The 16,603-nt window shown below is 49.9% G+C and overlaps 1 protein-coding gene across 2 annotated transcripts in view; it reads right to left on the minus strand.

Moving 5' to 3' along the window:
- The window catches only part of SGPL1 (sphingosine-1-phosphate lyase 1), a 32,498-nt gene extending 22,237 nt beyond the window's left edge, over positions 1-10,261 (minus strand). The window contains exons 1-2 of one of the 2 annotated variants that reach the window (XM_038140786.1): positions 10,195-10,261; positions 726-891 (exon numbers count right to left, since the gene is read on the minus strand). In XM_038140786.1, coding sequence (XP_037996714.1) covers positions 726-891; positions 10,195-10,197 — 169 coding nt within the window. In that variant the 5' untranslated portion in view covers positions 10,198-10,261. Of the gene's footprint in view, positions 1-725; positions 892-7,485; positions 8,119-10,194 lie in introns of those variants that run through there. The other variant, XM_038140785.1, reaches the window with a different exon arrangement.
- Positions 10,262-16,603: the final 6,342 nt, after the last annotated feature.

Genomic DNA, 16,603 nt, shown 5'->3' on the forward strand with positions numbered 1-16,603 from the left:
GTTAAAAACTTGACTGTTTTTAACAAGCTGCCACCAGAGAGTAACCCCCAAGGCCTGTGGGGACTGAAATGCACCTCTGAGGGCACGGCAGTGGCCTCAGGCCATCACACAACCAGAGAAAGCTGCAGGTTCTGCAGAACTCAGCTCCACTGAAGAGCTGCCAGTAGCAGAAACCACTCCAGACAGGAAGATACTCCGGAAATACATTTTAAACAACAGCTGCAAGAAGAAAATTTCCTCACACTATCACATGCAGTTATATCTTGAACATTTTGAGGATGAAATGTGCCCCCACGATGGAATCAAGACCACATCTCCTCCCCCAGCAGGAAGGGAACCCACCAGGAGTTTTCCAGACACTGTGCAGCAGTGACTAAGTTCACAGGAACCCAGCCCTCCATAAATCTCCCCAGGGTTTGGGCAAGAAGAGAGTGTTGTGACAAGCACATGGCTCAGCCAAAGGAAAAAGGGAGGGAAGGGGAAGGGAAGGAGACAGAAGCACATTCCGTGCACCCTCTGACAGAACGGGGGAGCTTCATTTACCACACAGGCCTTGACCTTAATTCAGAAGAATTTGGTAAATATTAGGCGGCAGCAGAAAGTTTGTTTTAACAAGAGATTGGCCTGGTTCCACCCTTTTTCCTTCCACTGCCCAGGAACAGCTCAGGGCCAGCTCCCCTCCCTGCAAAGGTAAGAAAACCCCCTCCCAAATGTCCAATACTTACTCTCAGGCTGGCACAGGAAGCCATGCAGCCACACGCTTGCAAGTGTGGAAGAAAAAGTCAGCCCAATGAGCTGCCAGGGCTCCAGTCCCTCACAGCGGGCGTTCACAAAGCCTGTCACCTTCTCCCAGTACATCTGGAGGATCTCCTTGTAGGGAGTAATGGCATCCTGTGCAAAGTTGAGGAAAACACAAGTGAAAACAAGTAGGGCATCACAAATCCAGCTGTTGATTAAAAAAGGGGCTTTCTGGCGTGCAGACCCCATGCTTTCCTTAATTCCTACCAAAAAATAGTTAAGAGTTCAAGAAGTGTGTGTCCTAGAGATACATTTCAACTAAAATGGGCATCTTCTCCCTTTTTCTTCAACTAAGGAAATAGTCTATTTGCCTTTGAAAGAAATCAAATTATTCCAGCCTTTTTTTTGGAGTGGTAGATGATCTAAGCTTTCTAAATCATTGCTTTGGATCCTAGATACACGGTTTAGTTCTTTCCAGAAATAATTTTAAGCAAGCATGCTTTTAGCTGTTCATTTCTGAAAACTGAAATTTTGTTAGTGAGGGTTTCATTTTTTTGGAAGCTGTATTTTGGATCACCGGTTGTGGCACAAATTTAGAGAACAGATAATGTCAAGCAGCCTGCTCATGTGAGATTTGAGATGAAGAGGAAGAAGCAAGTGTCCATTCTGTGAGGAATCAGAGGATTTTGGTATCTGAGCTGGCTAAGGCTGTTTGTGAGCTGTGGACCTCACTGAAGGATCTGTGACATAAAAAGGAGAGGTAGGAGACAGTTTTTATTCCCTTCCACTCAGGAGTCACAGATAAACACACACACCTTCAGAGACTTCAAATACTTGAGAGAGAAGCACCAAGAGCAGATGAGTAACGTAAGGTTCTCTGCACAGCCCCAAGAACCACCACCAGATCTTACCACTGCCCAAAAGAAGGAATTGTGCTCATTTTTTCCCCAAGGAATTCTCAGGTGGTGAGTGAAGGCACCACCAAAACAGGTCTATTAGGTACCTCGGGCTGGACTTTCAACGAAGATGGAAGCACTAATTTAAAGATCTAATTAGCATGTCACACACCAAGGGGGGATGGGAGAGGAAAACACTGCTGCTGCCAAAATAACCCCCAGAAAACGGTGATGCAAGCACAATTACAATGTCAAAGCAGGAATTACTGTCGGGACACAGCCCAAGTTCCTAATCAATAGCTTCAAACCAGCTATTCAAGAGCGTCAGAACAACTGGATGTGCACAGGAGAGAAAGGACATCTCCCCCTGAACAGGGGCCTTCCATCCCATTCTCTGGGAAAGGGTTTCTGGAGATAAGAAGATTAAGCAAGAACAGAGCCCTCTCCCAAATCCCTCTTCCCTTTTGACCAGCCCAGTTTAACTGGGGAGATCTCCAGCACTTCAGAGCTTCACCCTCCAAGCAACAGGGAAAGCGTGTGGGGCTTTTCAAAACATTTGTAACTAAACTTTGGAAGGACTTAATCCTTGATTCCTGTGCTGCTGGATTTTGGGTGGGAATAGAGCCGTTTTTTCAACAAACCACTAAATTAAAAACCACTAAATTAAAATTTCCCCTTCTCAGGACTCTTCACAGGTCTCACTTCTGGGTCAAGCCAACAACAGAAGCATCATTTAATTAACTTTTTTTTTAGGGGGTAATGTGTCATTCCAATACAACTGGAGAGGCTACTAACTGTATTTTTAAAAAGCCAAGTTTTTCCTAATTACCAAAGGAGGAAGGCGGGTTTCCTTACCAAAAAGCAACACTAATAAATACTCACTGCATTGGAAAAGCAGTAAAATGCACATAACGTGGCAGAGTTGGAAAGTATTTAAGCAACCCAAACACGAATTCCAGCAGAATTAATGCATCAATTCCAGCATTTACCCTTAACAGAGGAGGGTTTTCACCCCTGTCCCAGCGCAGGCTGAAGGGACAGGGACTGAACTGGGCAAAAGCGGGCAGCACCGAGCTCTGAGAAGGCAAATTAGCAGCTATTCCCTTGGCAAAGGGCAATTTAAAAATACAGCAGAGCCGCTTCAGCCTCCAAAACAAGGCGGCCACACAAACCGCTGCAATTAGGCAATGTCCCAGCTAATGAATGCCGCGAACTCCAAGCCGCTCACCACAGATTTAACCCCAGAATTCCACAAGAGCCACCTCTTCCAGCTAACCAGAGGTGCTACTTGAGTTTCAGCGAGCTTGCACAACCTCCACTGGCAAAGCCCTGGAAATGAGGGTTTAACCAGCAGCAATGACTTTGGTTCTTAGCCTAGGGGGAAATGCCGGGATACCATTCTGGTTTGGGAGCTGCACTTAAAGGAGGGAAATGGAGCCACTAATGGGCTGCTGCCTCAACAGCTGCCCTCAACTCACGGCAAGAAAATGCTGCAGCATCAAATAAAAAGTGGGCTGTGCCTTATTTTTGTTTTTCCCCTGAAGATGGAGGACACAGCAAGCCCTGAGTCAAAACGGAACATGACCTTCTTGACAGAAGTCACTCCAGTCAATGGCCAAGCCAAAATAAATAAATCTGGCAAGAGATTGACCTCAGTCTTGGAGGAAGCTCCGGGCAGAAGATCCCAGCTCTCTGCACATTTTGCTGTCACTGAAACCCCTGAGAAATGACAAACAGGAACTCAAAGGTATATCCAAATTTTGAACAAATGAGAGAAGATTTTCTCTATGTTCATAAGACATAATCCAAATTTCAAACAAATGAGAGAAGATTTCCTCTATGTTCATAAGACATTGAAGAATTTCTTCCCCTTTCTTGCTTTAAAAAAACCCAATCTGAAACCAATCCACAAGTTTAGCCAGGTAAAGTTTTCTCTCCATTTCTCACCTTCCTTCTTCACTCATGTCATATTTAGAAGAGTTTGAAGGATGAGTTTGATCCATTTAGGAGGATATTAAAAACTGGGATTTAAAAACCCAGTGGTTTTTAAAAAATTGGTATGGAAGATGAGTTAGCAGTGAATTACAATTTCTCAGCTCCCTGGCTCAGTTTTTCCCAAATGCTCCTTTCCCTGAAAGTATCCAGCAAGACATGAGGGACCTTTACATTCTGAATTATTCACTTAATCCCACAGAAACCAGAGGGCTCTGAGAAGGTTGCACTCGAATGTGTTTATCACGCCCAGGAACACGCTGGGTTAAAAGGGAGCTCTTAAAAAAAGAGACAGAGCGGCTTTTTACAGGAGCAGAACGACAGGACAAGGGTGTGTGGCTTCCCACTGACAGAGGGATGGATGTCAGGAAGGAATCCTTCCCTGGGGCTGTCCCATCCCTCCCTGGAAGTTGTCCAGGTTGGACAGGGCTCAGAACCTGGCCCAGTAGAAGGTGGCTGGCACTGGATGATCTTTAAGGTCCCTTTCTACCCGAACCATTCTGGAGTTCCCTAAATTGCAGTCCCACACCACTTTCTCATTTTACAGGGAGGGGGCAGGGGGAATAAGGAGCCTCTGGGTAGCCCAGCCATCAGAACCCCTTGCCCTGCTGCCCTGGAGGTGCTGCTCAGAGTGAAAAAACTCTTCCTGCTTCCCCAGCTGGGCTAAAGACACCAGGCTGGCCTGATTTTAAACCTGTCTACAGGACAGAATTTCATGTAAGACAATAAACTGCTTATTTGTGAAGGCATCAAAAATAAATGTTTCCCTTCCCATCAGAAGGGAGTAGACAAGCTGCTTTTATTTCTGTAAGAGAACCTTCCCCACACAAAAGCTTCACAAGCCACAGGATTATTTCAGAAGCAGTTTAAAAACCTGACTTATGAGCACACTAAAGAGCAGGGAGGAAAAAAAAAACCTCCACTGGAGGATTTGATTTTAATTCTCAGAGCAGTAAGACAGACCCAGGTATCAGATAAAATACTAATTGCTATCATTAGGACTTGCAGTGCTCATTTGTACTGATATTAATGCACTCAGCTACCTAAGCAGTTTACATATTGAATTTTTAGCTGCACAGATTAGGAATACATCCTTAGTACTTTATTTCTGAAAGTCATTAGCTAGCTGAGCTGGTTCCAGGGATAGCACTTAGGCCACTACAAAAGAGCACAAATTAACTGCAGTAATGCTCTTCTGTCCCAGATGATAGAAAAGGGAGGGGGGAGGAATGCCAGAGCTAATGAGAGCACATTCTGCATTTCTGCCAGAACAGCATTTCCTCGGCTGCGGGTTTTAGGATGCAAAAAAAAAAAAGCTTAAAAGAAAAAAAAAAGAAAAAAAAAAGGAGAAACAGAATGGCAATAAACTGGAGAACCTCAGACTTTCATTACAAGTGCCTTCTGTGGAAATTGAAACACTGTCTGAGTTTACCTGTGGGAAAAACAGGAAGAAAGGTTTTACCAGCTGAACCTCCCTTCCTCCAAAAGAACATTCAAAGTGGGTTGCAAATGGGGCCATAGAATAAAAGGAGCTTTTGAAGGCAAGCTTATGCTATGCAATACCACGAGGCTGACTGTCCAGGGAGGAAGTGCTAACATCAAAGAATCACAGAATGGCTTAGGCCAGAAAAGACCTTAAAGACCATCTTGTTCCAAACCCCTGCCATGGCCAGGGACACCTTCCACTACCCCAGGTGGCTCCAAGCCCCACCCAGCCTGGCCTGGGACACTTCCAGGGACACCTTCCACTATCCCAGGTGGCTCCAAGCCCCACCCAGCCTGGCCTGGGACACTTCCAGGGATCCAGGGACACCTTTCACTATCCCAGGTGGCTCCAAGCCCCACCCAGCCTGGCCTGGGACACATCCAGGGACACCTTCCACTATCCCAGGTGGCTCCAAGCCCCACCCAGCCTGGCCTAGGACACTTCCAGGGACACCTTCCACTATCCCAGGTGCCACCAAGCCCCACCCAGCCTGGTCCGGGACACTTCCAGGGACACCTTCCACTATCCCAGGTGGCTCCAAGGCCTGCCCAGCCTGGCCTGGGACACTTCCAGGGATCCAGGGACACCTTCCACTATCCCAGGTGGCTCCAAGGCCTGCCCAGCCTGGCCTGGGACACTTCCAGGGATCCAGGGACACCTTCCACTATCCCAGGTGGCTCCAAGCCCCACCCAGCCTGGCCTGGGACACTTCCAGGGACACCTTCCACTATCCCAGGTGGCTCCAAGCCCCACCCAGCCTGGCCTGGGACACTTCCAGGGATCTAGGGGCAGCCACAGCTTCTCTGGGCACCTTGTGTCTCCATCCTCTCAGGGAAGAATTTCTCCCTAATATCCAACCTAAACCTACTCTCCGTCAGTTTATATCACATCCTGAGCTTTCACCTGAATCCACATGTATTCCCAAAGTGGGGACCCTCTGACCACCTCCCCACACAGCCTAACCTGAGCGCCTGTGTCTGCCAGCAGCTTCCCTCGCGTCCCCAGAGCTGAGGCAGGAGGTGGCTGGCACACAGGGAGGGAGGCCACCTCCAGGCCAAGGGAGAAGGCTCCAAGAGCCCGAGTCAGGTCAGCTCCGATTACGGGAGCGGGCGGAATGCCGGTGGTGCTGCCACTGTAATTAAGGCCTCTGCTCCAACACAACGAGTTCTTCCCAGGAGAAGCTTCCTGACTGAAAACAAACCACAGCAAGCCAGCAAGGACACGGCAGCCTGGCTTATTTATTCCGCTCCTAAGTGGAAGGAAGACTCCAATTAGCCCTGCCTTGGCTGACACCTCCTTACCTGCACGCGTGCTGGCCACAAATCTGACCGGAGGAACCAGCCTGGCTCCCAGTCCAGCCTGGATTCGGAGCCAGCAGCCTGAACAATTCCTGCTGGAAGAGCCAGCGGTGGGATTGAGCAAGAGCAGCCCAGCCTCGGAGAGTGTTTTGATTCGCACCCCGGTAATGACTCTGCTCCTCCAGCCCTCCCTGCCAGCCCCAGCCCGACAAACACCTCTGCATAAGCAGCAGGCAGGGAATATTTGTTAGTCAGCTCCTAATTACAGCTCGAGGTTTGGACCGCGTGCTGCCCGGCAGGACCAAAGGATGCGGGCAGACAGAGCGACACCGGATGCGTGATCGTCCGGAAATCAAAAATCGCGAACTTTTGGGCGTATGAAAAAGTTCATACTTGAAGTGAGTGAAATTAAAAACACATTCAGGCCACACTCATCTCGCCACCGCTCCCCAATACCACCAGTTTCCTCTGCGTTGCATTTATTTCCACCACAGCCATACTGAAACTTTTTCTTTTTCTAGAATGACAGCAGCTGGGGGAGGGAGGGGGAGGTTTGCCACGTATAGTGTCTGCAAAATGAATGTATGCATACTGTACCACCAGCCCTGAGAGCTCAAGAGGAGTGGCTGAACAATGGCTAATTACAGCTTCGGCACAAAAACAAACAAGGCAGAGTAAGTACAGCAGCATTCTAGCTTCCACGGCGGAGATGGAATGTAAAACTAGCAAAACAAAATGGCAAAAGGCTGATTAGAGGCTCAAAAAAACCGACAATTTTACAGGAGCCCAAAAGACTCCAAAAATGAAGTTCAAGTTTCATTTAACCCAAAATACACACGAGGTGTCTCGTTCACTTTGCTCCCTTAGGCAAAGCAATTTACAGAAGTTTTTGCACACATCTAGACACACTCCAGGCAGCACAGACCTCACAAGAGACAGGATCCACCCTAAGGTGAGCTCACCAGGGATCCCTGTGGGTCACCAGCTCCAAGAATGTGCAAGGAAACATCCTCTGCTGCCACCCAGGATAATTAGGGTAAAAGAAGTGCCCAGCTCCCTGCGTGCTGGGGCTCACCTGGACATATTCCATTCCTCCACGCCTCAGATCCCTGCACACCTCCCAGAGAATGAAATGGGTATTTCTCAGAAATATTTAGTGAGCACCTGGGTGCCACCAAGAGGTACCCACGGCACTGAGACGTGAAGCCAGGAGCTGTCTGGAAGCAGAGCCCAGCGTGGCAATTGTTCTGGGAGCAGGCACCCATGAACAAAGGCAGCAGGGAGCCCTGGCACAGCCTCCCCGCAGGGTTATGCAAGCCTGGGACAAAGCCCCCAGTATCAGCACAAACTGAATGCTGCTGTTCTACGGGAAGGGCCCTGCTCCTGGGCAAGCCCAACCAGAGGGCAGAATCCTCAAAAATTATCTTATCAACACCAGCACACAGAGCCCTTCGACCCCTGCAATACCTATTGCGTGCCCTTCCTGATACGGCATGGATAAATCCTGATGAGCAAAGAGAGGCAAAGGAAGGAGAACACAAAGGATTCTGAGGGATTTCTACACGCAGATTTCTAGGAAATATACATTTTTATTAATAGAGAAAACTGCATCACAATCACCACAGCAAACAGACCAGGACACCTGCTGCTACACCAATTGGTGGAATCCTAAACCTCAGTTCAGGCTCGAAGGGCAGGACTCCAGCATGTGCTAGGCCTGCTAGGAAAATTGAAAGGAAATGTCTTTCGCTGCCTGGGATGCAAAGAATAAGAGCAACAGAATTGCAGAATCACAGACCCATTTGGTTTGGAAGATCATGTCATTCCATCCCCCTGCCATGGGCAGGGACACCTTCCACTGTCCCAGGTGGCTCCAAGCCCCTCCAGGGATCCAGGGGCAGCCACAGCTGCTCTGGGCACCCTGTGCCAGAGCCTACCCACCCTCACAGGCAGAAATTACTTCCTCGTATCTAACGTGAATCTAACACTCTGTCCCCTGGAGCCATTCCCCCTTGTCTGTTGCAAACAGCCTCTCCCCACCTATCCTGTCAGCCCTTCATGCACTGCCCGGCCACAGTTTGGTCACCCCAAAGCCTCTCTTCCCCAGGCCGAACAATCCCAAATCTCCCAGCAGAGCTGCTCCATCCCTTCCATCGCCCTGCTGCCTCCTCCAGACCCTCTCCAGCAGCTCCAGGTCCCTCCTGTGCTCTGGGACAGCTCTGCAGGTGGGCTCTCACCTGAGCACAGGGGCAGAATCCCCCCTCCCCTGCTGGGGCTCAGCCCACAGCTGCCACCCAGAGCACCCCAAGTCCTTCTCTGTGGTGGGAGCAGCTGGGGCAGGAGAAGATCAGATCGAGACATCTTTTTTTATTGGCAAAGTCGCGTATTTGGAAAAAGAGAGAAGCAGAACCCCAAAATCCTTACTCAGAGAGGGGCTCCACTTTGAGGAGTCACGGCAAGGCTGTGATTGCTGCCACCCCAGGCAGACCACACACAGCAAACTGGGATTGGGGTTATCTCCACAGCACCAAGCGCTGCTGGAGAAACCCCAGGCAGGAAGTGAGCGAGGCAGCACCCCAGCAAACCCTCCCCTGCTCAGCGACTCAGACACAACTTCTCGGGGGAGGAACAGGGGGGAAACTCTGAGTAGGGTGAAAAAGAAAGATTTTACCCTGTCTAGGTAAGAAAATCTCGCGCTGCCTTTTGCTAAGGTCACAGGAAGGATGCCAGAGGGAAACCACAGCTTAGGGAAAATGTTGTGTGTCAGTGTCTCTCCTCCTTCCCCGAGTACAAAGCCAACTTCCCAAGCTTTCCAGCAGCCAGGAATCCCGTGCAATAGCTACTGCCTAATCTAGTAAATAAAGAGCCGACCTGAGCAGGTCTTTCAGGTGCAATAAGCAGCAATTTCCTCCGCAAAGCTCTGGCACAGAAGGGACTGAGGTGAGAGCAGCCTGAGCTGCACAGCAGGGCCCCAGCAGCCCCAGGCCAGCCTGGACAAGCAGCCAAGGATTTACCCGGTGCCAAATTCTGGCAGCTGAAAGCAGCCCCAACACAAGCTGGGCTCTGGGTGCCGTCCCACGCCAAAGCAGCAGCAGCAGCAGCTCCTGGGAGCTTGGGAATGCAATAACCGAGCGGGACAAAGGAGTGGGACAAAGATAATGCTGCTTCATTTATCACTCAGCGGCTGTGATTTCAATTTCCCCTTGCTGATAGGGGGGAAAAAAAAACACAATCAAACAACCAAGAAATCTAGTGTCCCTTCCAGGTGTGAGGAATTGCGAGGTTCATGCCGTGCCAATGCGGGCTTTATTCCAAGCAATCCCGAAGTTTGCTTCCAGCTAAAAAAACAACAGCCAATTAGCAAACAGCGTCTCTTAAAAAAAAACAAAGATCAATCAGCAAACACGATTTCTCTCAGCCAGATCGGCACCTTCAGCAAAATCACGAGGAAAACATCACTGTGCCCCACCCAAGTGAAATTACATTAACCAGAGACAGGCGAAAACACAGCTCCTAATCCTCTCTGCCCCGAAACCAGGTAATTGCGGGCAACGAGGAAAGCAGTGCGCGAAAAAAAGGATATATTTACGCTCAGGGGAAGGGCATGGGGCTCGGGTGGGGGCCAAAGAGGGGACCTGCCCACAAACCCTCGGCCAGGCATCCCCTGAGGCGCGTCCGGGACCCCCAGCCCGCCCCCGCCCGACGAGGCCCGGGCCTCGCTGCCTCACAGGCCGCGCCGGGACACCGCTCCCCGGCGCACAGCGGCCTCGCAGACCCCGCTCACCATCGCTCCTGCCGCCGCCCGCTCCTTCGTTCCGTCCTCCCTTCTTTTCTTCCTCCCCGCTCCTCCTCCTCCTCCTCCTCCCGCTCCCCGCGGGGTCCCGGCCCCGCCGCGCCCCGCCCCGCTGGCCACGCCCCGCCCCGCTGGCCACGCCCCGCCCCGCTGGCCACGCCCCGCCCCGCTGGCCACGCCCCGCCCCGCTGGCCACGCCCCGCCCCGCTGGCCACGCCCCGCCCCGCTGGCCACGCCCCGCCCCGCTGGCCACGCCCCGCCCCGCTGGCCACGCCACGCCCCGCTGGCCACGCCCCGCCCCGCTGGCCGCGCCACGCCCGCTGGCCACGCCACGCCCCACTGGCCACGCCCCGCCCACTGCGTGGAGAGGCCACGCCCACTACGCGGATACGACAATCCATCAACGGTGTGTGACCACGCCCCCAACGCTATGTGGCCACGCCCCCGTGAGGCAGGCCACGCCCCTCAGGCGAGGCGGCGGGAGAGCAGCGCCCTCAGCTGGACGGAGGCGGTAAAACCTTACAGGCGGAGGGAGATTTTGTTAAAATGCAAAAAAAAAAAAAAAAAAAAAAAAAAAAAACCACAAACAAACAACTACAAACAGTTTGTAAGACCGCCCTGGTTATTAATTATCTAGGGTTTGAGCCCCTCTGCTTTGGATCCGGCCTGGGAAAGCTCAGGGTGTGCACCTGGAGAAGTCCCCAGGGGGACAAGACCTTTGAGCCCCTGCCGGTGCCTAAACGGGCTCTGGGCGAGCTGGGGAGGGATTTGGGACAAGGGGGAATGGTTAGTGGGATATCAGGAAGAAATTCTGAAAAAAACATTTTATTACTATTCAACTTTTAAAATATTAAAAACAAATTATTGGCATTTTTCACACACAGAGAAGCTGTGGCTGGCCCTGGATCCCTGGCAGTGTCCCAGGCCAGGCTGGATGGGGCTTGGAGCAGCCTGGGACAGTGGAAGGTGTCCCTGCCCAAGGCAGGCAGCGGGGACAAGACAATCCTTAAGGACCATTCTAACCCAAACCATTTTGTGGTGTCTTTAGAGGAGAGTTTTTGTTCTGTGCAATATATAAGGCAGGAACTTATATTATTATTTACAGCATATCTTATATATTACAGCATTATCCAGTCTGTTCCTTCTGCTCATCCATGGATCAAAATCTATTCTGTTCTGGGTGCGTGAAAAATGCCAATCACTTGTTTTTAAAATTCTAAAAAATTTAATGATAATAAAATGGTTATAAAACAGCAATATAATTAGAGCAATAATAATTTGGACAATTAGGATTTAGGACAATACGAGGCAATAAGAACAAAGAGTTACGGACAGTCCAGGTACCTCTTTCTGGGCAAAATAAGCCCGAAAAAGGACCCACGTTAACAGAGGATTAACCCTTACAAGCAACAGCCTGTTGCATATTCATACACCTCATCCATGATGCATCAATTCCATTCAAACCAAGGATTCTGTCTGGGCAGTGTCAGCTTCCTCTGAATCCTGACGGCGTCTGCAGGGCTGAGCGAGGCGGGAAGAACTCGATAAGACAGCAATAAATTCTCTTTCTCTGAAAGATTTGGGTGTCCTGGGGCTGCTGTCTGGTGTGAGTTCTCTCTTTAAAAAAAGTATTTTACATAGCATAGTTTCTATTTTAGCATTATGTTATAACCTAAAACTATATTGAACACTCTACTTGAGAAAATTAATACAGCACAACTTTCTAACATAACACATACAATATTCATTTTAATATTTGCCAAAAGCCAGTCATAAAATACGGATTTTTCACAGGCTGGATCGTGTGGGAGCCCTCGCTGCCCACGCCCGTGGCTGACAGCCACTTCCACCACCAGGACCCCAAAGCAGTTCATTGGCAGGAGAAGGGTTTGGGGGCTGCTGACTCGTGAGGCTATTCCATAAACCTTAACCGTGGGAAGAGTGCCCACAGCCAAAGCGCCCAGGTGCTCAGAAGAGTGTGAAGAGATTAAAGGTCTCTGTGTCCCCTGGCGTTAATTTTGACCTCATGAAATGAATACGGTTAGCAGAATATTGTCTGGGACCAGCACAGTGGTTTTTAAACATCCAGGGCAAACCTGCCAAGCACCCCGAGGCATTTGGGTTGTGCAAAGGAACTTTTTGAAGCTGTTATGTTGCAGAATAGTTGCAGGGAGAAAAAGGCAGCAACAAAAGGATGGGAAAACTTTTCACGTCAGTAATTCCCCGTGCAGTGACAGCAGAGCTTCAGCTGGGGCTGTGTTTTGAGGGCAAACAAAACACCCTGGTTGCCAGTAGGTGTGAACTCGACAGACAGCACAGCAGCATCTGGTCATGTCCCCAAAATGAACGCCTGGAGCAGCTGCAGTGCTCCGGGCCATGGGGGGCTGGACCAGCTGCCCCTCTCCTGGGAGATGGCAGCAGCAGCAAATTTCTGGGTGATCCCTACAGAACACATCCTGGCTTTGGAATTTACAAATCTGTGCAGCCTTTTGGACAGATTCTGGTGCAGCATCTTAAACTTTTGCTCTTAACCCCCCTCGCTTTCGTCTCGACACTCTTTTGCAGCAGACCCAGCAGCATCAGCTCCTGGCGTTTGGAGTGTGCTGCCCTTACAGGTGGTGGCTGTTTGTCTGCTGTCACCGTGCCTCCCGAGCTGTCACCCCTCAGAAAGTGCTTTTATCTCGAGCACGCCGCCCTCCTGGGATGGTTTTTAGAGCTGTGCCCAGACACCAGACGCTCCTTCTAGCAGAAAAAGGAACAAACAGGTCTGTTAGTGACCCAGTACCAGTCCCACAGAGCAGGTCTCCTTCCCACGTGCTTGCCAGGACAGAAAGCCTCTGCCCAAGAGAGCCCCAAAGGAGCTGGGTTTTGCCTCTGTAAAAACCTCTGCGAAGCCCAGTGACCCCAGCCTTCAAGAAAAATAGCCTTAAAACCCACATTTATGCACTCTAAGTGACATCTTGCTCTCGAGGGGGTGAGAGGAAATCTTGTTTGTTCCTCCAGCACTGAAAAGAGTCTCTTTGGATGCATCACTGCTAATCTTCACACACACCTTCCCCTAACACCAGGAAAGAAAGAGCTTGGTGTGTTTAACACGGCTAAAAGCACAGGGAGAAGGGAATATCTTGCTGTGAACATCTGGGTGGAGAGGAAAAGCCACACCAGGGAGGGAGAGGAGCCTTTTGGGTGAGGGGACAGTGGTGGCACAGGAGCAAATGGGCGCAGGTTGGCCCTGAACCCATTTCCATTTCCATTTGGTCTGTCACACGGCCCAGGTTTAAACTGGTTTTGCCACTATTCAGATGGATTTTTAAAATATCAGAGTAGCTCAGCTTCTCCTCACAGGCGCCAGGATTGATGCTGGGACTGTGCCAAAGTGGCTGCTGTCCCAGGGAAGGGAGCTGCCTTCCCAGGAGAGGCCAAGCATCGCCTGGCCAACATTGCCCATGCTCAAACTCTCACACCTCCTTTAAAGGACAGTGTGGTTGTTGTGGGGTTTCACCCCCAGATTGGGGTGACCCCAAAAGATGGAAAAGTCTCTCCTCCAACCCGTGCCTCCAAAGAAAGACTCAGTAGTCTTCTGTTGTCTGGTCTCAAGGTTGTTTATTGTTGGTTATCTACAAGATTCTTCTCCTGAGCCGCTGTGGCCCCTTCAGCAGCTCAGACAAAGGCACACTGCCCTCCCAGGGGCTGGTGCCATCTTTGATATCACACATTCCGTGTTACATGTTTATGCTTTTTCCCCAATGCAAATCATCTATATTGAATGGTGACTTTCTACTCTAAACCAATCTGTGAGTGCCAACATCACCAAAGACATGGAGGTTAGGAAGGAGAAAGAAAGAGGACAGGGCACACCCAAGTCCCTCCATCTTAGAACTCCTGACCCCCATGGACAAAACCTGGACCCCTGTGTACAAGGCTTAAACCCCCCTGTACAGCACTCAAAAACCCTTCCTTTCACTTGGTGACTACTTCTACTACAATACCTAAACTTTTGTGACTTCTTGTTCTTCCTGCAAAGTTGGTAAACTGTTCTATGAGTCAGATTCAAAGCCACAGGGGTCTCTGGCTGCATGCCAGGGTCTCAGATGCTTTTGACCTGGGTCTGGAACGCCCGAGAATGTCTGTGGGACATTCTGAGTTCCGACAGTTGTGATATTTTATGAAAATCCCTCTGCTAGGATTTTCTTCTCCTGAGAAGCTGAAGGGCCTCAGCTTCAAGTGTAAACAATTTGTGATCTGCTGCTGTGGACTGCAGCAGGTGCTTCCTCCATTGGTCAGTGTGGGATGTTTCTCTTGGTGGCCAATCCAGGAGGCAGCAGCTCTTGGACTCTCTGGGAGTCACAGAACTTTGTTATTCACTCCTTTCTATTCCTGTCTCGCCTTCTGATGAATCTTTCTCTCCGTTCTTTGTAGTATAGTTATAGTGTGGTCTTTTTTAATGTAATATATATCATAATATAATAAACCAGCCTTCTGAAATGGAGTCAAGATCTCTCCTTCCCTTCACCAAGTCCTGACTGCCCAGAAGTCCCACGGTAACAAATGGTGACCCCAGACGTGGCAATAGGACAGCTTGGAAGGGTGTTGGAGAGAGAAAAATCCAAATGATTTGCGGTTTTGCAGTGCTCCAAGATCCTCTGGGGGGTTGGCATTACCCCGGGCACTGGTTGCATGTTTATGAGAGTGAAACTGTCACGGGACCAATCCCGCAGCACCAATCAGTTCATGTTCTGATGAACATGATGAAAAGTCGAGTCTGAAAGCAGTCAAGTTTGAAAGTTTTCCTCTTTCCACAAAGAAATGGAAGGGGGGGTTATAACTACTCTCTGAATGGAACAAACCCCTGTTTCTCCCTCTTCCCACTTTCAGCCAGGGATGCCTGTCGGTGAAGGATGGCTCTTCTCCAGGGGGTGGGAAGGCTGTCACTCAAAATGCCTTGGGGACAGCCTGAGGTGGCCCCCAGGAGGCCAAGGCCAGCCAGAGCTGTCCTTCTTTTTGTCTCTGGGAGCAATCCTTCAACGTCCCTGGGCTGCCGGGGAGGGTCCTGGAAGGTCCTAAGGCATCCCAGGATGTCCCGGAGGGGTCCAGGGAGGGGGTACCATGGGAGTCCCAGGGGTTTCAGAGGTCCTGAGAGATCCAGGGTGGGTCCTGGAATTTCCTGGGGGGTCTTAGGGAGGGTCCCATGGGGACCTTCCAGGATCCACCCCCAGGAACCCCCATGGAACCCACCCAGAGACTGCCCCAGACCCCCTGGGACCGTCTGGGAGTGCCCAGGGAGGGGGGCCTGGAGGGGGTGACTCTGGGATGGAGGGAGGTGACTTGGAGATGGAGAGGGGGGGTGTTGTTATTAGTAGTATTAGCATTACTATTATTGCTATTATTAATAATTATAATATTATCATTAACATTGTTATAATTATTAAATTATACATTATTTAAATTATACATTATTAAATATTCTGAATAAATTATTTAACTTGTTAAATATTAATATATTAATGTTATTGTTGTTGTTGTTGTTGTTATTTTTATTAAAAACCACCAGTGACTGATGCACTGAGAGGCTCCGTGGAACAGCAGCTAGACAGAGTTAAAGAATGAAGTAATGATTTATTAAAAGCCCACAAAGGATGCACCTTGGGCAGCACAAGAGCCCGGCCGTGGCTGCACCCAAGACGGACAGTGTGTCAGGAGTTCCCAGACTTTTATAAAGGTTCTGGTCCATTCCCATACTGGGGTTCCGTGTCCAATCCCAGCTCCAGGGATGCAGTCCCACCCTCCCAGGTTGCTCCCCTCCATCCCCTGCTGTTTGCACTTTTTGGGGCGGAGGCTGCAGCGCTGTCCTTGGCTCCGGGGCTGGAAAAGGATTGTGACTGAGCTGTGAGGAGAACTTGGGGACACTCGGTATGAAGTTCAGAGTTATACACCCGTGCAGTACAGAATCTGGAAAACAGGAAAGCTAAAATATAGTAATAAAAATAAAAATAAAAATAAAAATAAAAATAAAAATAAAAATAAAAATAAAAATAAAAATAAAAAATAAATAAATAATAAATAAACAAATAAATAATAATAAGGCACTACGACTTCCCCCCTCCTGCCTGGATTCCCACATTCACCTCCCCACCCTGTGCTCCTTCCCCCTCGGGAATCACCTCGGGCTGGGCTCCAAGAGGTGTCAAGCACCCCCCTGGGGGAGCAGCCACTGCCCCGTGCAGTTGTAACCTTCCCAACCTGGTGTAACTCCCGAGGAGGTGCTGCTACAGCTCCGATACACCTCCGCGCCTCCCTGGAGCCACGGCCGGGCTCTTGTGCTGCCCAAGGTGTGTCCTTTGAGGACTTTTAATAAATCCCTACTTTATTCTTTAACTCTGTCTAGCTGCTGTTCCACGGA

The sequence above is a fragment of the Motacilla alba genome, chromosome 6 (assembly GCF_015832195.1).
Source record: "Motacilla alba alba isolate MOTALB_02 chromosome 6, Motacilla_alba_V1.0_pri, whole genome shotgun sequence".
Taxonomy (NCBI): Eukaryota; Metazoa; Chordata; class Aves; order Passeriformes; family Motacillidae; genus Motacilla; species Motacilla alba.